This window comes from Salmo trutta, chromosome 26 (assembly GCF_901001165.1).
Source record: "Salmo trutta chromosome 26, fSalTru1.1, whole genome shotgun sequence".
Classification (NCBI taxonomy): domain Eukaryota; kingdom Metazoa; phylum Chordata; class Actinopteri; order Salmoniformes; family Salmonidae; genus Salmo; species Salmo trutta.
This window is the reverse complement of record NC_042982.1, coordinates 39,578,228-39,606,172: the sequence shown is the minus strand read 5'-3', so window position 1 is coordinate 39,606,172 and position 27,945 is coordinate 39,578,228. Positions and strand designations below refer to the sequence as shown.

At 45.0% G+C, this 27,945-nt stretch overlaps 1 protein-coding gene across 1 annotated transcript; it reads left to right on the top strand.

The window, feature by feature from the left end:
- Positions 1-106: 106 nt before the first annotated feature.
- LOC115163751 (protein mono-ADP-ribosyltransferase TIPARP) lies at positions 107-27,243 on the top strand. The gene is made up of 7 exons (XM_029715910.1): positions 107-435; positions 1,408-2,444; positions 17,200-17,386; positions 18,933-19,120; positions 23,465-23,746; positions 24,704-24,961; positions 26,352-27,243. The coding sequence occupies exons 2-7, from the start codon at positions 1,441-1,443 to the stop codon at positions 26,539-26,541; spliced, it is 2,109 nt and encodes a 702-aa protein (XP_029571770.1). The 5' UTR covers positions 107-435; positions 1,408-1,440; the 3' UTR covers positions 26,542-27,243.
- Positions 27,244-27,945: the final 702 nt, after the last annotated feature.

Below are 27,945 nucleotides of genomic sequence, written 5' to 3'. Positions count from 1 at the left end.
AGTATCACAAAAACAAGGAGGGGGGAGACCACCCAAATCCCTGCACTTAGTAGACATATTTCTACTACTGGTCAGGCGCCTGACGAACACAGCAGAACTTCCTGCTTCCCCTCCCCCTATGACACACCAGTTTCGTTTTTTCCTCCTCTCTCTCTCTCTTCTCCTTTGATGCCAAATCCCATCCCTCGACCGGGTGAGGAGCGCCGTGAGTGGCTGAGCGGTCCTTGCAACAGCTGCGAGTTGCCTCTATCCAACACGGGAGTTGGCGGAATTGAGCTCAGTGCAGAACGACGAACAGCGGCTTTGTCACGCATTGCCCCAGCCCCGGACCAGCAGCCCAAACGCACATCGACATATCGCTACATTCATGACCGGACAGGGATTAAGTGGCGAAGGAGACCATTTCACAGAAGAGATTGAACGGATTTTACGCAGGTAGGAATATGATACGTGTGTGTCTGGACGCTTTGTATTCTAAACGGGCTCTGTGAAAGCAACGCTATAATAAATCACCCAGCCGGGACGTCTATGCAGCAGTATGTGTTGGAGATCGACTATATTGTAGCCTAGTTCTTTTGCGCAGCCCACCAGATCTTCATGGTTGCTGGAAGGGAATTTTTACATTTTATAAATGATATAGCAGTCTACTACGTTCTGTAGATCGGCTTTAGTGTAGTTCATCTCAAACATCCACCGTGTTTTCGCGGATAAAACCTACCGAAATGCGGGTATTAACATCGTATGCTAGGACCTATACGATTTATATAGATGTAGGCTTTTTGATGTGCGTTACAATTGGAAAATGCAGTGTCAGCATCGAGTCTTTGTGCTGTTCGACGCAGTCCCCCTCGTCTCTGTGTGTATCTGTAGGCCTACGTGCAAACTTGCTCGAGCAGCGATTTGTACCTGGCACGTATACCGTAGACCCCGTATATCTACCTCCGGTGATCAACATACTCTCTCGGGAACGTTTTGTTATCGTGCGACAATGATTGTATCGCGCTGTACAGTAGCTTATACGCACTGTAATTGCATCATGACGCTCGTCATTGACAGGAAAATAATATAATAAAACTGTTTCTAAGTTTGGGAGACTTTTCCCTATCTACTCAATCTTCTAGTTTGAAGAGTTATCAATGGTAAACATGATGAGTTTCCGTTTCACCAATTTTATCAGTTTAACATTACCCAGGAAAGTAAACGATGGGATTACGCATATTGTTTTACACCCAATAAAATGCAATGCTTATTGACTCTGTCAAGGGGCTGACTAACAGTTGATCTAATGACACATACCCAGGACCTTGGAAACCTATGAGGCATACATTTTAGGTATTATTTTCCATCTATGCTTATTTCTCTCACAAACTGTCTGTCTCTCATATCATTTCTCTATCTATCTTTCAGGACTGTCGGGTTTTAGGAGTGCCCCTGGTGACCATGGATAAAGCTTTGCATATTCTACAGAAACCGACAGACTCAACCGACAAGGTCCTTGGTGGTGGAACGGGAATACCTCTGGATATGAGTTTAGGGGACCGGGTATTCACGGAACAATCTATTAGACTTAGCAATAAAATCCCCTTAGTGAAGCCCTATTTCAAAAAGAAACACGGACAGAGGAAACTGGACTCAAAATGCCTCCGTTCGCGTCAGGACCCAATCCTGACCACATTACTGAGTACGGATGCTCTTGTTACCGGAGACGGAGTGTTTGTCCCCAGGAACCCTCCGCCAAGGACAGCTGGGAACCTGTGCACTGCTGTGGTGGTCAAACAGGCACGGATTGGTGGGCCTGTGTGCCGGAAAGAATCGTCAGCTACCGGTGTAACGGCTATGATTACCGGCGACACGGAAATGGCGGACGACGCCGCCGAGTTGGAGGAGACAGAAGGGGGGGTAACCAAGGTGCCGGTAAATCTCCAGCGCGTGACAATAGACTCTAACGAGCGCAGATTCCAGCTCAAACTTCACCCCCGGGCGCGCGATGTGGCGGCGGCGCCCCCCACACCTGATACCGCTCTAGTATCCCCTCCATGCCAGGGGGGCAACACGATGATTGACCTATTTGCTTCTAAAGCCTTGCGGGGGGCAAATTGCCTCACCATTAAAGACAGTAAGAAAGCCCCCAGTCTTCAGGCTGACAAAGGCGAGATATTTCAGGATAAAAGCGAAGAGGCCTCCCTGGACCTAGTTTTTGATCTGCTAACCCAGCTCCAGTATCACACGCACCAAGCCGACTCGGTTTCCATCTGTGTGGATTTCCTGCAGGGGTTGTGTGTGTACGGGAGTGACTGCGCTTACCACCATACTGTGCTGCCCTACCACTGGCAGATCTGCAGGAGTGATACTGAAAGCTGGCAAAGCGTTGCGGATGATTCACAGGATCAGTTGGAGAGGCTTTATTGCAATCCGGACAATGAACAAGTCAGGCTCAAGTTTCAGTAAGTGCTTTTATTTAGTTACAGTGGTTCCTCCTGGTTTATGTTCTATATGAATGTAGCCTAATAGAGCTGAGATTGTATTTACAGTTTTAAGACAGGAGTGCTTTGATATGAGAAAGGTATGGTGTTTGATATCTCAGTTTCAGTAGGTGTGTGCGGGTGGTGTGTTGTAATGGTTAACTGAGTCGTTTTGGTTCCCGACTTCCCCTATCTCAGTTCTTATTTGGGTGTCATTCTTATGGCACGTTGAGTTCCTGCAATAGTGTGTGTGCTCTTTCTGCTCCCAAACCAAGCCTTCTCATTGGTTGAAACAGCTCAAACCAGGAAGTGCTGTACCCATGGCAGCTTAGAGCTGGGAACTTGCATGACCTACTGCTGCCTGGTGCGGTCACTGACACACACGCACTGGCTGTCTCTCTCACGAACACACAAGCACACACAAACACACACAAGCACTTGGCACGCACTAGCAGACAGGCATACAAAGTGTGCTCTGATTCAAGCTATACACCCCACATTCACACAATGACACAGTTAGCTATGTCACCACACACACGCACCTCACAAGTTATTCAGGGAACTGAGGGGTTCGTTTATGTGTCTCTGTGTGTGACTGTGCGTGTTGTTGATTTTAGGTTTTAAAGTGAAACTACATGCAAACCTTCCCACCCACAGGATATGCACCTGTCCATGAGAACCCAAATGAAGTCAAGCTCTTATTTGAATATGCAACACACTCACATGGGTCTAAAGTTACTGTATTAGGTGTTGGTGATAGCAGCTTAGTATAGTACTGTCACTTTCCAAACATTATAAATGGCCAGTCTGTATACAGAGCCAAAATACCACAGTAACTACCAGTGTAGTCACCTAGAGAGTGGCTGTGTACCAGTGTAACCACCTAGAGAGTGGCTGTGCACCAGTGTAATCACCGAGAGTGGCTGTGTACCAGTGTAACCACCTAGAGAGTGGCTGTGTACCAGTGTAACCACCTAGAGAGTGGCTGTGTACCAGTGTAATCACCTAGAGAGTGACTGTGTACCAGTGTAGTCACCTAGAGAGTGACTGTGTACCAGTGTAGTCACCTAGAGAGTGGCTGTGTACCAGTGTAACCACCTAGAGAGTGGCTGTGTACCAGTGTAACCACCTAGAGAGTGGCTGTGTACCAGTGTAATCACCGAGAGTGACTGTGTACCAGTGTAGTCACCTAGAGAGTGACTGTGTACCAGTGTAGTCACCTAGAGAGTGGCTGTGTACCAGTGTAACCACCTAGAGAGTGGCTGTGTACCAGTGTAACCACCTAGAGAGTGGCTGTGTACCAGTGTAGTCACCTAGAGAGTGGCTGTGTACCAGTGTAGTCACCTAGAGAGTGGCTGTGTACCAGTGTAACCACCTAGAGAGTGGCTGTTTACCAGTGTAACCACCTAGAGAGTGGCTGTGTACCAGTGTAACCACCTAAAGAGTGGCTGTGTACCAGTGTAGTCACCTAGAGAGTGGCTGTGTACCAGTGTAGTCACCTAGAGAGTGGCTGTGTACCAGTGTAGTCACCTAGAGAGTGGCTGTGTACCAGTGTAGTCACCTAGAGAGTGGCTGTGTACCAGTGTAGTCACCTAGAGAGTGGCTGTGTACCAGTGTAGTCACCTAGAGAGTGGCTGTGTACCAGTGTAACCACCTAGAGAGTGGCTGTGTACCAGTGTAACCGCCTAGAGAGTGGCTGTGTACCAGTGTAGTCACCTAGAGAGGGGCTGTGTACCAGTGTAGTCACCTAGAGAGGGGCTGTGTACCAGTGTAGTCACCTAGAGAGTGGCTGTGTACCAGTGTAGTCACCTAGAGAGTGGCTGTGTACCAGTGTAGTCACCTAGAGAGTGGCTGTGTACCAGTGTAGTCACCTAGAGAGTGGCTGTGTACCAGTGTAGTCACCTAGAGAGTGGCTGTGTACCAGTGTAACCACCTAGAGAGTGGCTGTGTACCAGTGTAACCACCTAGAGAGTGGCTGTGTACCAGTGTAGTCACCTAGAGAGTGGCTGTGTACCAGTGTAGTCACCTAGAGAGTGGCTGTGTACCAGTGTAATCACCTAGAGAGTGGCTGTGTACCAGTGTATTCACCTAGAGAGTGGCTGTGTACCAGTGTAACCACCTAGAGAGTGGCTGTGTACCAGTGTAACCACCTAGAGAGTGGCTGTGTACCAGTGTAACCGCCTAGAGAGTGGCTGTGTACCAGTGTAGTCACCTAGAGAGTGGCTGTGTACCAGTGTAGTCACCTAGAGAGTGGCTGTGTACCAGTGTAGTCACCTAGAGAGTGGCTGTGTACCAGTGTAGTCACCTAGAGAGTGGCTGTGTACCAGTGTAGTCACCTAGAGAGTGGCTGTGTACCAGACTAGTAAACACAGTTAACTTCCCGGGGCTAGCCACCCTAGTCAACAGCCAGTGGAATCGCGTGCCGCGAAATACAAATACCACAAAAATGCTATAACTTCAATTTCTCAAACATATGACTATTTTACACCCTTTTAAAGATAAGACTCTCGTTAATCTAACCACATTGTCCGATTTTCAAAAGGCTTTCCAGCGAAAAGCAAAACATTAGATTATGTCAGGAGAGTAGCCTCCCAAAAATAATCACACAGCCATTTTCAAAGCAAGCATATATGTCACAAAAACCAAAACCACAGCTAAATGCAGCACTAACCTTTGATGATCTTCATCAGATGACACTCCTAGGGCATTATGTTATACAATACATGCATGTTTTGTTCAATCAAGTTCATATTTATATCAAAAACCAGCTTTTTACATTAGCATGTGATGTTCAGAACTAGCATACCCACCGAAAACGTCCGGTGAATTTACTAAATTACTCATGATAAACGTTCACAAAATACATAACAATTATTTTAAGAATTATAGATACTGAACTCCTTTATGCAATCGCGTGTCAGATTTTAAAATAGTTTTTCGGCGAAAGCACATTTTGCAATATTCTGAGTACATAGCTCGGCCATCACGGCTAGCTATTTTGGCACCCACCAAGTTTGGGACTCACTAAACTCAGAATTACTTTTAGAAAAATTGGATTACCTTTGCTGTTCTTCGTCAGAATGCACTCCCAGGACTTCTACTTCAACAACAAATGTTGTTTTGGTTCCAAATAATCCATAGTTATATTCAAATAGCTCTGTTTTGTTCGTGCGTTCAGGTCACTATCCGAAGGGTGACGCGCGAGTGCCTTTCGTGACAAAACAGAGCTGTTGTACTTTGCCCAGAGACAGCAGACACCCCATTCCACTTTCTGGCGGCTTTAGAGAGCCAATGGGAACCTTAGAAAGTGTCACGTTACACACAGATGCTGTATTTTCGATAGAGATGCAACAGAAGGACAACAAATTATCAGACAGGGCACTTCCTGTATGGAATCGTCTCAGGTTCTGGCCTGCCAAATTAGTTCTGTTATACTCACAGACACCATTCAAACAGTTTTAGAAACTTTAGAGTGTTTTCTATCCAAATCTACTAATTATATGCATATTCTCGTTTCTGGGCAAGAGTAGTAACCAGTTTAAATCGGGTACGTTTTTTATCCGGCCGTGCAAATACCTCCCCCTATCCCCAACAGGTTTTAACAAACCTTTTACATTTACATTTTTTACATTTTAGTCATTTAGCAGACGCTCTTATCCAGAGCGACTTACAGTAGTGAATGCATACATTTCATTTCATGCATTTAAAATTTTTTTTATTTATATATTTTTTTCTTACATTCGCTCAGAAAACCAAAGTAGACATTGTAACAGTCAGTATATAGACAGGTTGTAGGACTTGTATTTAAGTTTCAAATACTTCCCATTAGTCTTTTTTTAAAGGGTTTTTGTTTTCTTCTTTAATGCTTACTGTTGTGAAGTGTTAGACCATCCAATTTCAAACAACGGCCTCCAATACGCTCTCGGCATGGTCCTCACATGCTCAGAATTTTAATTCACATTTATGCAAGTAAAACGGTACTTAATTTCCCAGAGTCTATCAGATGTGGATCTGGAAGATCCCCCCCCTCCCCAATAAACACACACACAACCTGGGTGATGTTGTGTTGCCATAGTAACTGAATGCAGTTGATAACAGCTGTTATCTGAAGAGCAGCAGAGGACAAAACAAGCCAGGCCGTCAACATGGCAACAGACTTATTTGGCAGCCGCTTGTGTGTGTGTGTGTGTGTGTGTGTGTGTGTGTGTGTGTGTGTGTGTGTGTGTGTGTGTGTGTGTGTGTGTGTGTGTGTGTGTGTGTGTGTGTGTGTGTGTGTGTGTGTGTGTGTGTAAGGAACAAGCTCTCACAGTCTCACGTGAGAATTAAACGTTCGTCCATGTTTCTCACATGCCAAATTCGAAGTGTTTAATGTTAAGTTTAGGCATTAACTCTGAATGGTTAAGTTTAGGCATTAACTGAATGGTTAAGGTTTGCAATAGCTAAAGACAAAAATATCAAAAACAACTTCCTGTTGCTGCATTCGAACATGCAAACTTTTGAACCACAGCAATCCGCTATCCCGTCCACAACGCCCGAGCAGAACTGAAACCATCTTGAAGGTAACAGCGCACGTTGTTGCTCCTTAGTAGCCGGTTTCCACGTCATCTCCCGACGTCCTCAGACATGGGTGGACGTCGAATTATGACTTGTATCGCAGGTAGCCGGTTTCCTCTGTCTGGTGTGAGAGAGGACATGTGTGTGACTGTGAACATGGGAGAGGGAGTTAATAATTCCTTCTGTCTGTGTTTACCAGCTCAACATGTTTCTATGTCCTATACATTAGGTGAATGATTTGAGACTGTCTGTCTGTCAGTCAGTGCGTGTGATGCAGGACGAGTGGCCAGAGGTTGGGCTGTAAGTGTCCACTCAGCTCTCTTCCTCATCTCATCTCACCTCCTCCATTAGGGCTGGGCTACATATCAAATTCATTTGAATGTATGTTTAGTAGTTTTATTGTTTTAGTTATAACAATTGTGACGCAAGAGGAAGTGGTTTACACCAGGAAAAGTGACATCTTTTCATTGTGACTTCTGTCGGCTCCCCAGCGTCGAGGTTCGTGCCCTCTAATTGTCTCAGTCATGTTACTGGGCCGTTGACGAGCATTATGACTCTACAAGTAGAAATGGTCAGTTTGTCGGTACCAAGTCAGTACACAGCAGGGGCATCTTTTGTTCCTCGTACTGTGACAGTGACCCATCAGCAGTCCGATCTCTCTGTGTGTCTGATATAATAGAGGAACACTTAAAGGGATACTGCCAAGAATGCTTGTTCATTACTTTCATCTCCACCCGGCACAGCCAGAAGAGGACTGGCCACCCATCAGAGCCTGGTTCCTCTCTAGGTTTACTTTCATCTCCACCCGGCACAGTCAGAAGAGGACTGGCCACCCCTCAGAGCCTGGTTCCTCTCTAGGTTTACTTTCATCTCCACCCGGCACAGCCAGAAGAGGACTGTCCACCCCTCAGAGCCTGGTTCCTCTCTAGGTTTACTTTCATCTCCACCCGGCACAGTCAGAAGAGGACTGGCCACCCCACAGAGCCTGGTTCCTCTCTAGGTTTACTTTCATCTCCACCCGGCACAGCCAGAAGAGGACTGGCCACCCCTCAGAGCCTGGTTCCTCTCTAGGTTTACTTTCATCTCCACCCGGCACAGCCAGAAGAGGACTGGCCACCCCTCAGAGCCTGGTTCCTCTCTAGGTTTACTTTCATCTCCACCCAGCACAGCCAGAAGAGGACTGGCCACCCCTCATAGCCTGGTTCCTCTCTAGGTTTACTTTCATCTCCACCCAGCACAGCCAGAAGAGGACTGTCCACCCCTCAGAGCCTGGTTCCTCTCTAGGTTTACTTTCATCTCCACCCGGCACAGCCAGAAGAGGATTGTCCACCCCTCAGAGCCTGGTTCCTCTCTAGGTTTACTTTCATCTCCACCCGGCACAGCCAGAAGAGGACTGGCCACCCCTCATAGCCTGGTTCCTCTCTAGGTTTACTTTCATCTCCACCCGGCACAGCCAGAAGAGGACTGGCCACCCCTCAGAGCCTGGTTCCTCTCTAGGTTTACTTTCATCTCCACCCGGCACAGCCAGAAGAGGACTGTCCACCCCTCAGAGCCTGGTTCCTCTCTAGGTTTACTTTCATCTCCACCCGTTACAGCCAGAAGAGGACTGGCCACCCCTCAGAGCCTGGTTCCTCTCTAGGTTTACTTTCATCTCCACCCGTTACAGCCAGAAGAGGACTGGCCACCCCTCAGAGCCTGGTTCCTCTCTAGGTTTACTTTCATCTCCACCCGGCACAGCCAGAAGAGGACTGGCCACCCCTCAGAGCCTGGTTCCTCTCTAGGTTTACTTTCATCTCCACCCGGCACAGCCAGAAGAGGACTGGCCACCCCTCAGAGCCTGGTTACTCTCTAGGTTTACTAGGTTTTGGCCTTTCTAGGGAGTTTTTCCTAGCCACCGTGCTTCTACACCTGCATTACTTGCTGTTTGGGGTTTTAGGCTGGGTTTCTGTACAGCACTTTGATATATCAGCTGATGTAAGAAGGGCTATATAAATATATGTGATTGATTGACTTTGTCATTGCGCTAACGCTAGTTAGCATTTGCCCGCGAAACTACCGCTTAACTTCCTTCATACTGGACACAGACATAACAATGGTATCCAGGAGTTCATCTGACTCTGGGGACGTAGATAAAGGGCCTCATTTCCAACATCCCCAATATCCTTTATAATGATACCCCTCGTTTTTATGTCACAACTCTCGAAATGTAGAGCAGAGACCCTTCTAAAATGGGACTATCAAGGAATACGGTTGTGGAAAATGTTCTGGTCAGTTTCAGTCACGCGCAGCATGGTAGGTACCACATACCGCCACAGATTTAAATGCTAGCTGTCTAGTCTGTGTTTTTATAAATGTACATTGAGCATAAAAATACACATTTATATAAGGAATTGTTAACTCGTTCTCATTCTGAAAAAAGAAGCATCATCTTATCCAGGACACTGGATGTCAACATCTAAACAAAGTGACACTGGAGAATGACTTTTTTTGGTTTGGATTTGAGTTCAGACAGAAACTGCAGAGAGGTGTTTTTGATATGGGGGGGGGGGGGTCTGTCATGGTGGTATGAGACTATAGGTTAATACCCAGGAAGGAAGGACTCAACACTCATCCTCTTCTCTCAGGAGTCCTCAAGCCAGCTACAGTTACATAGAGAGAGGAACGGAATAGTCATCACTTAACACATGATTTGCTTTTTACCCTCATCCCCGTGACAGGAATATTTGATGTGTGTGTGTGTGTGTGAGAGCCTTTTGTTGGACAGGCAGTAAATGGTTCACACGTCATTAACTGACACAGAGTCACTGAGCACCAAGGACAGAGTGACCTGACACCAAGGGGTGGGTGATTTGCTTCTGTCCATCTGCACAACTGCCAGTGTGTGTGTGTCTGTGTGCTGTGTTCGTGTCTGTGTGCTGTGTTCGTGTGTCTGTGTGCTGTGTTCGTGTCTGTGTGCTGTGTGTGTGTCTGTGTGCCATTGTTTGTCAGAAAATATAATTTCTCAGACAATGTGTAGCCTGACCTGTGTGTGTGTGAATGTTTCCGTGTGTGTGTGTGTGTGAATGTTTCCTTGTGTGCTGTGTTCGTGTCTGTGTGCTGTGTGTGTGTGTGTGTGTGTGTGTGTGTGTGTGTGTGTCTGTGCCATTGTTTGTCAGAAAATATAATTTCTCAGACAATGTGTAGCCTGACCTGTGTGTGTGTGTGAATGTTTCCTTGTGTGTGTGTGTGTGTGTGTGAATGTTTCCTTGTGTGTGTGTGTGTGTGTGAATGTTTCCTTGCGTGTGTGTGTGTGTGTGTGTGAATGTTTCCTTGCGTGTGTGTGAATGTTTCCTTGCGTGTGTGTGCTTCCTTGCGTGTGTGTGGTGTGTGCTACTTGTGTGTGTTCGTGTGTGTGTGAGGAGATAACGTGTCAGACTGCCTATGAAGTGATTCACTGGGGCGAGGTCTGGGTTGCCCTGCCTTCCATTACTCAGCCTCTACCTTTAACTCTCTCTCTTTCTCTCTCTCTCTCTCTTTCTCTCTTTCTTTCTTTGTGGCCTGTGAGTGTTCGTGCCTGCAGGCTTCCGTACGCCTATTCTGAAGCAATTTCCTCTCCTATCCCTCCAGCATCTCTTGTTTTCTCTCTCCCTATCCTCACCCTGCCCCTCTGAAATGTTACCATTCATCAACCTCTCCCCACAAACTGGGTGATGGAGGGAAGGGAAGTGAAGTGTGTTGTGGCTTCTGGGAAACTGAACCAAATACAGGAGAAGGAACAGCGTTTAATCTCTTATATGAGGAAGTGAGGATGACCCAGTGTGTACACCTTGTCCTCCTCACCGAAGTGTCTTCTTGTATGTATGTGTCACTGGGGTATGTCTGTCATGGTGTGACTTCTGGAGCATCGACCTTGTGTGTGTGTGACTGCGTGTGAATTTATCTGGTTCTAGTCCGTGACGCTCCCGGGAGCGTGACTGATGCGGGCATGCAGGTGTGACCGTCAGAAAGTCCTGGGGTGTGTACAGGCGAGTGTGAGCTGCCTTAAATTGTGCTGATGTCTGTGGGTGAGAGAGGGATTGGTTTAGGGCTGGATGTAAAGGCCACCCTCTGTCTCTTTGTCTCCTCACACTCCCATGTCAGAGATCACAAACCCAAGCTGCCCCAGAGGTGTGTGTGTGACAGAGTAGGTGTCTGTCTGTCGTGGGTGTAGGTGTCTGTCTGTGTCAATCCAAACTTCAGTTGACTGTTCCCTGCATTCAAGGAAGTCTGTGTATCGTGTGTGTGTGACCTAATAGTTTCACCTGACAATAAAGCTTCCCCATAGTTGGCCAGGCGTTGCCCCTGTTACCGTGGTGATTCCAGTACTGCTCTGTGATTGGTCTGTTGGGACATCAAAGGGTGGTGTAACCATGACCTCCAAGATGTCACAGATCCAACTGAATCAAACTCCTCCTACTCACTCTGTACCTACCTCCCTCCATCTCTTTTCTCACACTCCTCTCTGTCTACACTCCTCTCTGTCTACACTCCTCTTTTCAACCCCATCTCTCTCACGCATTCTGTTCTTCTCTCACCCACCCCAGGGCTAAATTACTTTTTAGTCTTCTCAAATGAACAAACAGTTCTCAGCCACTCTCACTGTTCTCAGGGTATGACCTGAAATGAATTTGAGGTGTGTGTGTGTGTGTGTGTGTGTGTGTGTGTGTGTGTGTGTGTGTGTGTGTGTGTGTGTGTGTGTGTGTGACTGTTCAGTGAGGGTGTGTCTTTGCACCTCTGGAAAGCCCACATTTTTAAGCCAGCCTTTGAGTGCTGTCTCTTCCAAAAAGGGGTGTGTCTTTGGACTGTGTCTGGCATTTGATTGGCTCTCTTAATGAACTCCCAGACTCACTCTGTGCACTTAATTTATCCAGGGGAATTTTATTTTTTAGAATGAAGCTACGTATCTGGCCCAGAGAGAGAGGGGGAGGGCTGGAGGGAGACAGAGGAGAGAGAGAGAGGGGGGGAAGGGCTGGAGGGAGAGAGAGGAGGAGGAGGAGGAGGTGTGTGTGTGTGTATATATATGGTATATTGTAATTAACTTGTTATAAGCCGTTGTTTTCAGCTTGTAGCTGCTCTAGGTGTGTTATATAATCAGAAGGAGGAGGCTCTGTAGTGAAGGGTAGTGTGATGTCTGGAATGAGATGGGTGTTCTATTTGAAGGTCGTGTGTGTTTGTGGTGAGATGGAGTGTAGCGTGATTGGCTGTAGTTCCATTCTGCTCGTAAATGTGACAGTTCACACATTCCTCATGACTATTGTTTTACTAAAAATCTTTACCTAACCTTAACCCCAAAACACCAATTCCAACCCGAAACCCTCTAGAAATAGTATTTTTCCTTGTGGGGACTGGCAAAATGACTTCTAGTCCCCACAAGTATAGTTCAATCAAATCCTATTTTATTTGTCACATGCTTGGTAAACAACAGGTGTAGACCAACATGAAATGCTTAATGACGGGCCCTTCCCAACAATACAAGGAGAACATAAGCAAAGATGTCCACAAACTAGTCTTGGGCGGTATAGTGTATACTGGACTATTTGAAAAAAAGTTTTTTTATATTGTGAAAACGATTTATTCTTCAATAAATGTTAATATTTGTAGCAAATGTGTAAGTTAATATCAGCAGTCCATAACGTTCTATATCTAAGTACGAGTCTCTGTTGTGTGGTGTTAAAGTTGCGACAGTTCGTTTCTGGTATCAGAACAAAATAGTCAGCACATAGTAACTTCTGATTTAGCTGTACTTTAATTAATGCAAACACGTGTGTGGTAAATGGGTGGTCCGTATACGGTCTCGCTGTTTTACCTCGCAGGGCAGACAGAAGAAGAGGGCGTCACATTCTATTGTCCTCTCTTATATACTCTGACAGAGATAGTTCCCGCTCAATGCTGGCCTGTCAGAGGGAGGATGAGCGTGGTTTAAACTTGCTCCTCCTATCGTCGGCATGCAGGCTGGTCCCAGCCTCGTGACGCACTTCCTGTTGCCGGTTGTAGTTCTTCTTGTCTTCAGCAGTTGATTTATCCGTAGTTTATGTACTTAGCATAGCTTCCCCAGTATATTATATAAGTTATGCATACACTTAGCCAGTTCAAACCTAACAATGGCTCACGAGGTAATGAAGTTAAAATAGTTTTTAAACTTTTCTGCAATTCACTACTAAATGTTTGCCATCAAATATCTTATAATGGCTGTCTGCCAGAAGTCAAAGAGCTCTGGATGAGTTCTGTACAGCGGACATTTTTCTCCCTGTGCTTCCTGCTAGTGTGTTCTTTTCTCCTCTGTTCTTCTCCCATCTGGTCCGTGTACACATGCTGCTGTTCCTTCCCGAAAAGCATGGATCACAACTTTGTTCTTTTGCACAATTTCTCTTGTTCACTTTCGCTTGTAAATGTCCACACTCACCGAAAATGAAATACTAGCTATGCTTGTATAACTTTATGAGCTGGATTTGCCTTTCTTTGCAATTAGTTTGTTCGTTTTTGCTCGTTAGCATTTAGCGAACAGCATCTGTGATTTTGCTATTAGTTTGTGCAAATTTAGTTAGCATTCTGGTAATAGAGGCCCAATGGGCTTTTCTTGCGTTTTATTGCCCCCTGGTGTGCTATGCCGGTAATACCGTAAATCCAGGGATGAGACAAGGACGGTATGACGCTATGAACACATCTGTATACTGCCCAAGCCTAAAAAACACACAGCCCTGCCAGACGGCCATGCTCCCTTGTTAATGTTGTGTTGCAGGCAGAGACAGTTCTGAGAGAAAGATGAGAGGAGTCGAATGAGGGAAGACAGAGAGTGAAAGAACTGAGGGAGCAGAACAGAAGAGGAGAGAACAGAGAGAATGGAACATACTCTACTTTGACAATGCAGCCTGTTCCTGCCCCTCTCCTGTTCTCTCTCTGTATTTTTCTTCATCCTCTTTCTGTTCCTCTTCCTCCTTTCCTGGTGCCTTCTCTCACCTCTCATTAGTCATGTATTATCATGTATGTTGCTGGTCCAGTCATTTTTTAAATGTTTTATTCTTTTCCAAAATACCTGTGACAACTCTTTTTGTTAACGAACAATTTTTTTGTTCTTGCAAAGTGAACAAAAGCGTTTATTCTTTACCAGAACCTGAAATGACTTTAGCGTTAGCCATATGATAGAAATAGATAGATAGCAGGTGTCTTTAGCGTTAGCCATATGATAGAAATAGATAGATAGCAGGTGTCTTTAGCGTTAGCCATATGATAGAAATAGATAGATAGCAGGTGTCTTTAGCGTTAGCCATATGATAGAAATAGATAGATAGCAGGTGTCTTTAGCGTTAGCCATATGATAGAAATAGATAGATAGAAGGTGTCTTTAGCGTTACCCATATGATAGAAATAGATAGATAGCAGGTGTCTTTAGCGTTAGCCATATGATAGAAATAGATAGATAGCAGGTGTCTTTAGCGTTAGCCATATGATAGAAATAGATAGATAGCAGGTGTCTTTAGCGTTAGCCATATGATAGAAATAGATAGATAGCAGGTGTCTTGCTCGTCGTAAGAACTGGACCAAGGCGCAGCGTACGTAGAGTTCCACATCTTTATTATCAAGTGAAACTTCAACAAAACAATAAACGAACAACGAAACGTGACTACGTGGTGCACATGCACAAACACAAACCAAAACACCAACATAGACATTTTAAACTAGAACACCTCCTCGTCACACCCTGACCTACTACACCATAGAGAAACAAGGGCTGTCTATGTTCACGGCGTGACAGCAGGCTGGTGGTTGTGAAGCACGAGAGAGCAGTAGCGGATCCCCATTTCAGTTCCTCACACGGACCGCCACACTCCTAGTTAGTGTAAACAGAAACGGTAATCAATCTGTGTGAAATGTGTGTGTGAGAAATGTATTCGCGTTTCTGTAAAAACCAACGACTATGTTTTCAAGAACAGTGTAGCAATGTAGCCTGTGTGTGTGTGTCTCAGAAAACCGCTGACTGATTCGTTTATTGGGTAAAACTATGACTTGACACTTTTTTGGTAAAGTGTGTTTCACTTCTCTCAGCTGTCGTGAGTCAATGAACTGTAGAGTCATGTGTGGTGGTTGAGCTGGAGCTGGGCGTAGGACGGTGTGTTTGCGGGGCGTTTGTATTCATTTTGACAGATGATTCCTCTGCCTCTTTGTTTATAATTAAAACGGGATATTTTGGCTAGCATAGGTAGCTGAGCTGTGAACTATGTACTGGACAGTGGACTAGAGTCTAGTGGCTAGTTGAGCTGTGAAGGAAAATGTATCTTGTAAGCTACACATACCACACAGGTCACCAAAGGCGTCAGCATGCTTCAGGTCGGCTGGCCCCTAGCAGAACTCGGCTGGCCCCTAGCAGAACTCGGCTGGCCCCTAGCAGAACTCGGCTGGCCCCTAGCAGAACTCGGCTGGCCGAACCGATTGAGTTTGCTCTGCGTACTCCCTTAAAAGGCCTTTGCTTGAAAAACGAGAAAACCGTGGCAATAGTGCTGTTTGTCCATTTTGAGACACCATAGCCAGTATACACTTCCTCAAAATAGTCAGAATGAATCTAAGATAACTCAAGAAATCTGTCATTAATTTTGACGTTTTTGCTGAAGAAATCTTAGTCACGCAATTTTACATCTAACTAAGATGTTTGGGGAGGTATTTCTCAATAAAAAAATGTGCATGAAAACAGACTTTATTGAAGAATCCCTACTGTTGACCAATCACCGACGAAGGGGCTTAGACTTTGGCTCCGAACTTCAGCTTGCCTCCAGAAGAAATGTTGTGTGCCCGAACAGCTGAGAAAATCCAAAACAAAACAAACAATGTCACAAAATGTCATCATAATATATGCACAAAGTCTTCCGAACTGTTTCGGCTGGGAAGCATGCGGGAGCCTTAACTGTCCACACACAGTTTGTCACACCTCTCACACACACGCACAGCTTGTCACACCTCTCTGTCTCTGCCTGTCCAGACTCCTTTAACCTCAAATTCCATTAGTCTCCCAGCCACGATCAATCAGCCCATTAACACAGCCACAGCACAGCTAGCCTACAGTGTGTGTGTGTGTGTGTGTGTGTGTGTGTGCATGACATATTTATGTGTTTGCCTGCATGCATTGCTCATGCATGTGTAAGGGGCTTGTCTGACCCAGAAAAGGGCTTGCCAGGGGCCCGAGGGGTGCTAGTGGGTCGGTGGTAGGGGGGCGGGGCGGTAGGATTTGACCCAGACTAGCACAGACAAAGACAGAGGTCTCTCTCAATTCAATTCAAGGGGCTTTATTGACATGGGAAGCATATGTTGGTGTTGCTAAAGCAAGTGAAATAGATAATAAATAAATGTGAAATAAACAATAAAAATGAACAGTAAACATTACACTCGTAAAAGGTTCCAAAGAATAAAGACATTTCAAATGTCATATTATGGATATGTACGGTGTTATAATGATGTGCAAATAGTTAAAGTGAAAAAAGGGAAAATAAATAAACATAAATATGGGTTGTATTTACAATGGTGTTTGTAAATACAATAAAGCCCCTTGAATTGACCCCCACTGACCCTTTTCTTGTGGCAACAGGTCACACTGTGGTATTTCACCCAGTAGACATGGGAGTTTATCAAAATTGGATTTGTTTTCAAATTCAGTTTTTTTGGTGCATTTTTCAAGTGTGGGGCTCTATGGGGTCTGTTTGTGTTTGTGAACAGATTCCCAGGACCAGCTTGCTTAGGGGACTCTTCTCCAGGTTCATCTCTCTGTAGGTGATGGCTTTGTTATGGAAGGTTTGGAAATCGCTTCGTTTTAGGTGGTTGTAGAATTTAACATCTCTTTTCTGGATTTTGATCCTTAGCGGGTATCGGCCTTATTCTGCTCTGCATGCATTATTTGGGGTTTTACGTTGTACACAGAGGATATTTTTGCAGAATTCTGCATGCAGTCTCAATTTGGTGTATGTCCCATTTTGTGAGCAGACCCCAGATCTCTCTCTCTCTCGCTCTCTCGTGATCTATCATTACATAAGGCTGATCTTGACCTAGATAGCACATTTGCAGTTGACCGCAGTGTGTGATATCTGCCGGTTTTATGTGATGTTGCAAGATGAATGTGTCCGTCAAGTGATATTGGCCGTGTGTGTGGGGGGTACTGACCATGTGCTCTCTTCTCTCCTAGGAGTCGTGTGTTTTCCTTAGACTTCACTACGATGCGTGTATGTGACCTGGAGTTCGACCGTGTCAGACGGTTGACCACTCCCTCCAGCCCTTCCGCCCCGCCCCCAAACACAAACCCCACCCCTAACTGCCACACAGTGTGGAAATACTACTGCAGAGACAACTTCGGCTGGAGAGAATACTCTGAGGTGAGTGTGTGCGTGTGTCTGTGCGTGTGTCTGTGCGTGCGTGCGTGTTCAGAGCAGTGGTTGGAACCGAAAGTTTTTCTCTGAACAGAACCACGATTATTTTCATTCCGTTCCACTGTTCCGACCAGGAAAATACATTTCTGAACCGGTCAAACTCCAAAAAATGTATCGATTTATATCGTTCCTTTCTGTTTCCTCTTTTAACCTGTGAACCCTCCTTTCTGTTTCCTCTTTTAACCTTTGAACCCTCCTTTCTGTTTCCTTTTTTAACCTTTGAACCCTCCTTTCTGTTTCCTCTTTTAACCTTTGAACTCTCCTTTCTGTTTCCTTTTTTAACCTTTCTGTTTCCTCTTTTAACCTTTGAACTCTCCTTTCTGTTTCCTTTTTTAACCTTTCTGTTTCCTCTTTTAACCTTTGAACTCTCCTTTCTGTTTCCTCTTTTAACCTTTGAACCCTCCTTTCTGTTTCCTCTTAACCTTTGAACTCTCCTTTCTGTTTCCTCTTAACCTTTCTGTTTCCTCTTTTAACCTTTGAACTCTCCTTTCTGTTTCCTCTTTTAACCTTTGAACTCTCCTTTCTGTTTCCTCTTTTAACCTGTGAAATCTACCGTTTTTTTACATTTTAGTTCATTAAATGACTTCACCAATCCTTGCAGATAGAGCAACTTGCAAGCTAGTTGTTTACATGCATAATGCACAGACAAGTATATAGGGCATGAGTAATGAGAGAGGATGGAGGAGGAGGCATCCAGAAGCTCTGAGCGTCTTGATATAACCATCTTGTTATGACATGTATTATCTGAATTAGGCCCACAGAATTATGCCTAGGAGTGGTTTCTATGGAGGAACTTTGAACTTCCGAGAGTTGGACGGACCAACGCTAGCTAGCTAACAAGCTTATGTTTGCAGAGCGGCAGAAGAATTAAAATAAAAACAAGTCTTAACTTTTTGTAGTTAATAAATCCAATGTGAAACATGATAACTATAGTATTCTTAACTAGCATTGAAAAAGTGAATCCATTCTTCCCTAATTTCTGAATCATGCTTGTAACGTCAGTACAGCAGCCTATGGTTTGAAGGGGGGAGGGGCAGGTAGCCTAAACACACACTGGCAACCATTTTCAGCTGGTTTCTGAGTGACTGAGTGAGGACTTTGCATAGGCGCTTTGTTGCTTAGAAAACATTGCCCGGAACGTAAAATAACTTCATTAACCAGTTCCTATGCTTTTAAAATAACGATTCTGTTCCAGAACAGTATAGATCATTTTCATTCCGGTTCTATTCCCTGAACCGGTTCCAACTCATGGTACAGAGCTCTCTCTTTCTCCGTCTTTCGCTCTCTCCGCTCTCTCTCTCCATCTCTCTCCGTCTTTGTCTGTCTAAAGCAGATTCATGCCAAAAGTGTTAGTTAAACAATATTAGGTGGAACAACTTTGAATCACATTTTTATTCCTGATGAATAAATCACCACAACAAATAATATCTCCAATTAAAAGTCGATCCCTCCCTCCCCTCTCTTTCTCCCGCCCCCCTCCCCCTCCCTCTAGCCGGTAGTGCGTCTGATAGAGGAGGCTAGTGGTCGTGGTCTGAAGGAGGTCCGTTTCATCACCCTACAGAACCAGTACATCCTCAACATCAGAGAGGGCTTCCAGCAGAACGCTGTGTTCGGCTTCAGACGCCAGATCAAGAAGCGACCCCTCTTCCTGTCCTCCATGGTCCTCACGCCACATCTACAGTGAGTACAGGACTAACACTATACTAGTTTCAGATCTACTCCATTACTACAATACTATAACACTATACTAGTTTCAGATCTACTCCATTACTACTATACTATAACACTATACTAGTTTCAGATCTACTCCATTACTACAATACTATAACACTTATATAGTCCATTACTACTATACTATAACACTTATATAGTCCATTACTACAATACTATAACACTTATATAGTCCATTACTACAATACTATAACACTAATATAGTCCATTACTACTATACTATAACACTTATATAGTCCATTACTACAATACTATAACACTAATATAGTCCATTACTACTATAACACTAATATAGTCCATTACTACTATACTATAACACTTATATAGTCCATTACTACAATACTATAACACTAATATAGTCCATTACTACAATACTATAACACTTATATAGCCCATTACTACAATACTATAACACTAATATAGTCCATTACTACTATACTATAACACTAATATAGTCCATTACTACAATACTATAACACTTATTTAGTCCATTACTACTATAACACTAATATAGTCGATTAAATTTAGCACACACTCTTATCGAGAGCTCCCCATGAGCAATCTCCCACTTGGGTGTTGAAAAAGTCTGACAAAATGTGATTGTGAGGTGAACTGTCCTGTTAACATTTACATGGCCTGCTGCTACCGTAACAACTTGTCTTGTATGGATGGTACCAGGGCACTGCACACTGTGGTTGGACATGATGTGCCAGCACAGTGACCACACTCTCTCCTCTTACTTAGCTAATGTCACTGTGAAACAGTGTTCCATAGAGCCAGTCAGTCAGTCCTCCCTGGAAGTAGCAGTCAGTCAGTCAGTCCTCCCTGGAAGCAGCAGTCAGTCAGTCAGTCCTCCCTGGAAGCAGCAGTCAGTCAGTCAGTCCTCCCTGGAAGCAGCAGTCAGTCAGTCAGTCCTCCCTGGAAGCAGCAGTCAGTCAGTCAGTCCTCCCTGGAAGCAGCAGTCAGTCAGTCAGTCCTCCCTGGAAGCAGCAGTCAGTCAGTCAGTCCTCCCTGGAAGTAGCAGTCAGTCAGTCCTCCCTGGAAGTAGCAGTCAGTCAGTCCTCCCTGGAAGCAGCAGTCAGTCAGTCAGTCCTCCCTGGAAGCAGCAGTCAGTCAGTCCTCCCTGGAAGTAGCAGTCAGTCAGTCCTCCCTGGAAGCAGCAGTCAGTCCCTAGTGTAATGTGGCAAATGAATCTAACTACCAGAACACAGTGCTGCCCTGTCCCTGTCCCTGCCAGTCCCATCAGTCCAGTACTACTGCTACTGGGGGAGCTAGACTGTGCTGTTCCAGGTCTGTTCCAACCAGACCTGGAACAAACAGATGGAAAGAGAGAGAGAGAGAGAACAAGGAAGAGGGAGAGACAGAAGAAAAAGGGAACGGATGGAAAAGAAAATGGGGGAAAAAGAGAGGTGTAAATGACTTCCAGACAGGGGCAGCAGCATGACTGAACGAGTGTGAAACGTGACTGAGGAGTTGGAATGCGAGCAAAGGATTTGTCCCCTGGACTTGTTCATCTGTTTCCTTCTTTACATCTACGGCTGCTGCTTGACTGTTCTGTTCTCCTCTTCTCTAGTCACCAAGTGATGAGTCTCCTCTTCTCTAGTCACCATGTGATGAGTCTCCTCTTCTCTAGTCACCAAGTGATGAGTCTCCTCTTCTCTAGTCACCAAGTGATGAGTCTCCTCTTCTCTAGTCACCAAGTGATGAGAGAGTCTCTTCTTCTTTGGTCACGAGTCATGAGAGAGAGGAGCTTCTGCAGCTATCACATTCTCAGACAGTCATGCTGGTCTTGTGTGTGCGTTAGCTGTAAACAGTTGAACATGATATGATTAAAACATATGCAATCTTACTGTGTTTATTTTGAGTTCAGTGTGCGTGCCTGTGTGTGTGAGTGCTGCTGAGCACAGAGGTGGAAGTCATTAGCTTGATTGGCACTGTGGATCTTTATCTGCTTGCTAGTTATTTCTCACTTGGGCAAATACATCTCTCTCTCTCACGCACTCGTACACACACACACACACGTACGTACGTCTGTTCACCTTGTCTTAAACACATTCTCCCTTCAATGTTTCACTTCTTGCTTTCCATCTGTTGTCCTCTTTCCCTGCATCTATCCATCTCTTTATTCTCCCTCTTCCCTCGTGCTATCTGGTTCTTTCATTTCACATTCTCTCTCTCTCTTCCCTGTGATCTTCTCAGAACACATGGGGAATAAAGCATCTGATTTGTGGGGACAGATTTCAGCTTGACACTCAAACAGAGCGAGACAGAACTGAGATGAAAGATGAGAGACACAGGAGGGAGAGAAAGAAACTGTCACTGTGCTACAGAGAATGACACACACACAGACACCGAGATAAGGCTAATACCATTAAGACATGTAGTCTGAGCCAGAGAGAATAACATGACAGCGATCCTACAGTTAGTGACTAAAATGCCAGACAGGCCATCGCTTTTCTTTTCTCTCTGTGTGAGTTCTCTGACAGCCTCCTGATATGCTATTGCTTTGTGTTTTTCTCATCCTGTGTCAGCTCCTCATTTCTGAGAAGCTCATAGCCTTCTCCTTGGCTGCTGCTGCAGTAGAGTCGCCTGCTTCTAGCACTATGACATCATCATCGGTGACAGGGATCGTGTTGTTTCTAATGCAGGATGTGGTGGAGCTTCAGTTTTATTGGTTATTCACCATTAGCATAGGTTATTATGAAATAAAACATCATTGGATGATTCCGGATGTGGTTTATAATTCTAGAAGGGATCCATGTACAGTTTAAGTGGGAAGTTTACATACACTTAGGTTGCAGTCATTAAAACTCATTTTTCAACCGCTCCACAAATTTCTTGTTAACAAACTATAGTTTTGTCAAGTCGGTTAGGACATCTACTTTGTCATGACACACAATTTTTCCAACAATTGTTTACAGACAGATTATTTCACCTATAATTCACTGTATCACAATTCCAGTGAGTCAGAAGTTTACATACACTTAGTTGACTGTGCCTTTAAACAGCTTGGAAAATTCCAGAAAATGATGTCATGGCTTTAGAAGCTTCTAATAGGCTAATTGACATCATTTGAGTCAATTGGAGGTGTACCTGTGGATGTATTTCAAGGCCTACCTTCAAACTCAGTGCCTCTTTGCTTGACATCATGGGAAAATCAAAAGAAATCAGCCAAGATCTCAGAAAAAAATGTGTAGTCCTCCACAAGTCCGGTTCAACCTTGGGAGCAATTTCCAAACGGCTGAAGGTACCACGTTCATCTGTACAAACAATAGTACGCAAGTATAAACACCATGGGACCACGCAGCCGTCATACCGCTCAGGAAGGAGACGCGTTCTGTCTCCTAGAGATGAACGTTCTTTTCTGTGAAAAGTGCAAATCAATCCCAGAACAACAGCAAAGGACCTTGTGAAGATGTTTGAGGAAACAGGTACAAAAGTATCTATATCCTCAGTAAAACGAGTCCTATATTGACATAACCTGAAAGGCCGCTCAGCAAGGAAGAAGCCACTGCTCCAAAACCGTCATAAAAAAGCCAGACTATGGTTTGCAACTGCACATGGGGACAAAGATTGTACTGTTTGGATAAATGTCTGGTGCACTTCACAAAATAGATGCCACAATGAGGAAGGAAAAGTATGTGGATATATTGAAGCAACATCTCAAGACATCAGTCAGGAAGTTGAAGCTTGGTCGCAAATGGGTCTTCCAAATGGACAATGACCCCAAGCATACTTCCAAAGTTGTGTCAAAATGGCTTAAGGACAACAAAGTCAAGGTATTGGAGTGGCCATCACAAAGCCCTGACCTCAATCCTACTGAAATTGTGGGCAGAACTGAAAAAGCATGTGTGAGCAAGGAGGCCTACAAACCTGTTACAGTTGCACCAGCTCTGTCAGGAGGAATGGGCCAAAATTCACCCAACTTGTTGTGGGAAGCTTGCGGAAGGCTACCCAAAATGTTTGACATAAGTTATACAATTTAAAGGCAATGCTACCAAATACTAATTGAGTGTATGTAAACTTCTGACCCACTGGGAATGTGATGAAATAAATAAAAGCTGAAATAAATCATTCTCTCTACTATTATTCTGACATTTCACATTCTTAAAATAAAGTGGGGATCCTAACTGACCGAAAACAGGGAATTTTTACTAGGATTAGTAGTCTGTGATGTCAGGAATTGTGAAAACTGAGTTTAAATGTATTTGGCTAAGGTGTATGTAAACTTCTGACTTCAACTGTGTACTCCCAGATATGCTGTGTAACACTGTTTCTTCCTCTCTTTTCTAGGACTCTTGGTGGCCTCTCCTCCTTTTCCCCCTCCTCCTCCACTGTGGATCTGTCCGTTTCTCTCCCTCTCTCTCCGTCCTCCACCAACACTCCCAGCGTATTCCCAGAGACCTGGTTACCCATGACAACCAGCCAGGACTTCCTGCAGGTTCCGGTATCCTGTGACGACCGGAGCTATCGGACCGTCTACACCCTCTTCCACAAGACGGTGTCCGAAACCAAATTCCGCATCCTTAAGATACTCCGCGTCCAGAACCCTTTCCTCTGGGAGAAATACAAGAGGTGAGTTATCCCGTTATTACACAGGTTCACCTGTGTCCTCGTGGAGGTAAGGAGAGGGTTGACTTAGTAGTTAAGAGTTGTTAGTTGGTTATGACTGTCTGAATCAGAGCCCATTTGTTCCTGTAGATAGATGGCTGGTGTGCCTTGGCTGCTACACTGATCTTGCTTTAGACCAGACCTAAGAGAAAGACTGATGTCTGATCTGGCTTTAGACCAGACCTAAGAGAAAGACTGATGTCTGATCTGGCTTTAGACCAGACCTAAGAGAAAGACTGATGTCTGATCTCGCTTTTGGCCAGTCCTAAGAGAAAGACTGATGTCTGATCTGGCTTTAGACCAGACCTAAGAGAAAGACTGATGTCTGATCTCGCTTTTGGCCAGTCCTAAGGAAAAGCCGGATGTCTGTCTGCTGTGGCTCTGAATGTGCTGGAAAGGGTCTGTTCCAGGCGAAACGACTCTGATGCCAGAATGCACCAGAATGCTTTCAATTGGGGCCAAAGAGGTCATTGATGTTGTGGATATTGAGAGCAGTGTGCTAACCACTAGGCTAATCTAACTTCTTTAAGAGCTAAGCTCCCACGTTGGTTAGCCTTGTGTTTCAATATGACAGAAAGCCGGGCTGTGTACGTGTGTTCTGAACACGTACTGAGCTGCGCTCTCTCCATTAGTGTAACCCACTAGTGAAGGTGAGTTCAGAAGAACAGGAAGTGGTTCCTTGATTAATTGTTTTAAATACATCCGGTTGCCATAGATACGGCAGAAGGTGAGGATGAATCACGGTGGGTAGGTGTTGGTTGGTGGTGTGGGTGTGAGTGTTTCCTACTTGGTAGAAGCAGGGAATCAAATAGACTGGACTATAGAGTAAAACCTTAAAGCTGTTTCACTGTATCCTGTTCAAAGTGTAAAAATTCAATTACTAGACCTAAAGACATCATAACCCCCCCCTCCCCCTGACAGGAAGAAGGAGTACATGTCTCGTCGTCTCTCAGAGATGGACAGGATGCTGAGCGAGCGTCACCTGTTCCACGGCACCTCCACTGAGGTGGTGGAGGGCATCTGCAAACACAACTTTGACCCGCGTGTCAGTGGCAAACACGCCACCATGTTCGGACAAGGCTCCTACTTCGCCCGCAAAGCCGTCTACTCCCATAACTTCTCCAAGCGCTCTCCTAAAGGGATCCACTCCATGTTCCTGGCCAAAGTCCTCACTGGCAGGTTAGTAGTCTTTATGGGGATTACTATGTCCTCACTGGCAGGTTAGTAGTCTTTATGGGGATTACTATGTCCTCACTGGCAGGTTAGTAGTCTTTATGGGGATTACTATGTCCTCGCTGGCAGGTTAGTAGTCTTTATGGGGATTACTATGTCCTCACTGACAGGTTAGTAGTCTTTATGGGGATTACTATGTCCTCACTGGCAGGTTAGTTGTCTTTATGGGGATTACTATGTCCTCACTGACAGGTTAGTAGTCTTTATGGGGATTACTATGTCCTCACTGGCAGGTTAGTAGTCTTTATGGGGATTACTATGTCCTCACTGGCAGGTTAGTAGTCTTTATGGGGATTACTATGTCCTCACTGGCAGGTTAGTAGTCTTTATGGGGATTACTATGTCCTCACTGGCAGGTTAGTAGTCTTTATGGGGATTACTATGTCCTCACTGGCAGGTTAGTAGTCTTTATGGGGATTACTATGTCCTCACTGGCAGGTTAGTAGTCTTTATGGGGATTACTATGTCCTCACTGGCAGGTTAGTAGTCTTTATGGGGATTACTATGTCCTCACTGGCAGGTTAGTAGTCTTTATGGGGATTACTATGTCCTCACTGGCAGGTTAGTAGTCTTTATGGGGATTACTATGTCCTCACTGGCAGGTTAGTAGCCTTTATGGGGATTACTATGTCCTCACTGGCAGGTTAGTAGTCTTTATGGGGATTACTATGTCCTCACTGGCAGGTTAGTAGTCTTTATGGGGATTACTATGTCCTCACTGGCAGGTTAGTAGTCTTTATGGGGATTACTATGTCCTCACTGGCAGGTTAGTAGTCTTTATGGGGATTACTATGTCCTCACTGGCAGGTTAGTAGTCTTTATGGGGATTACTATGTCCTCACTGGCAGGTTAGTAGTCTTTATGGGGATTACTATGTCCTCACTGACAGGTTAGTAGTCTTTATGGGGATTACTATGTCCTCACTGGCAGGTTAGTAGTCTTTATGGGGATTACTATGTCCTCACTGGCAGGTTAGTAGTCTTTATGGGGATTACTATGTCCTCACTGGCAGGTTAGTAGTCTTTATGGGGATTACTATGTCCTCACTGGCAGGTTAGTAGTCTTTATGGGGCACAACACAGAAACACGTCACACAGCAGAGAAACACGTCACACAGCAGAGAAACACGTCACACAGCAGAGAAACACGTCACACAGCAGAGAAACACGTCACACAGCAGAGAAACACGTCACACAGCAGAGAAACACGTCACACAGCAGAGAAATGTGTTTTAAAGAAAACACTTCCTAACAACAATAACCTGGTGAGTCATCCATGATAGATCCATTTGGTGAGCACTGGCAGAACTTGTTGTTCCTCTTTCCTGTGTCTTCAGGTTTACAGTGGGGAATCCCTCCATGCGTCGGCCGCCCCCACTCAGCCCCCGGGACCCCTCCAGTGACCTGTACGACTCGTGTGTAGACAACTGGGTGGACCCCCAGATCTATGTTATTTTCAACGACGACCAGAGCTACCCCTACTTTATCATCCAGTACGAAGAGGTTCCCAGTACCGTGGCTATCTGACACGAGACCAGACTGAACCAAACCCAGTACTGTGACTATATGAGAACAGACCAGACTGAACCAAACCCAGTACTGTGACTATATGAGAACAGACCAGACCGAACCAAACCCAGTACTGTGGCTATATGAGAACAGACCAGACTGAACCAAACCCAGTACTGTGACTATATGAGAACAGACCAGACTGAACCAAACCCAGTACTGTGACTATATGAGAACAGACCAGACTGAACCAAACCCAGTACTACGACTATATGAGAACAGACCAGACTGAACCAAACCCAGTACTGTGACTATATGAGAACAGACCAGACTGAACCAAACCCAGTACTGTGACTATATGAGAACAGACCAGACCGAACCAAACCCAGTACTGTGGCTATATGAGAACAGACCAGACTGAACCAAACCCAGTACTGTGACTATATGAGAACAGACCAGACTGAACCAAACCCAGTACTGTGACTATATGAGAACAGACCAGACTGAACCAAACCCAGTACTACGACTATATGAGAACAGACCAGACTGAACCAAACCCAGTACTGTGACTATATGAGAACAGACCAGACTGAACCAAACCCAGTACTGTGGCTATATGAGAACAGACCAGACTGAACCAAACCCAGTACTGTGACTATATGAGAACAGACCAGACTGAAACAAACAAACCCAGTACTGTGGCTATATGAGAACAGACCAGACTGAACCAAATCAGAGAGACCCCGTACTTCACCATCAGTATGAGAAGTTAACCAGTACTGTCAATATCTGAGACCTGAACCCAGGAACCAAACAACCGAGGTTCTGGATATATTTACTGTGTTTTCTCCCAACACCCGTCATCCACAGCAGCTCCCGTCTGTATTCTGTTGGTTTGAAGCCCTGGCTTTTGGGGCAGCCATTCTGGGGCAGCCATTCTGGGGCCTCTTAAACTGGACTGTAGATGGAGTTTCATTTGGACCCAGAATAGATATTTGCCTTGGCGTCTGCCATTTTGGATTCACATCGGAATTGAGCAGTGGACAGTGTCACTGAGACTCAGTGTTGGAGTGACAACATAACGTTTCTGTTTAAAACCAAACCCCCTAACACCCCCAACTCTCTCTTTAAGACCTCTCTCTCTCTCTCTCTCTCTCTCTCTCTCTTTAAGACCTCTCTCTCTCTCTTTAAGATCTCTGTCTCTCTCTCTCTCTCTCTCTCTCTCTCTCTCTCTCTTTAAGACCTCTCTCTCTCTCTCTCTCTCTCTCTCTTTAAGACCTCTCTCTCTCTCTCTCTCTCTCTCTCTCTCTCTTTAAGACCTCTCTCTCTCTCTCTCTCTCTCTCTCTCTCTCTCTTTTAAGACCTCTCTCTCTCTCTCTCTCTCTTTAAGACCTCTCTCTCTCTCTCTCTCTTTAAGACCTC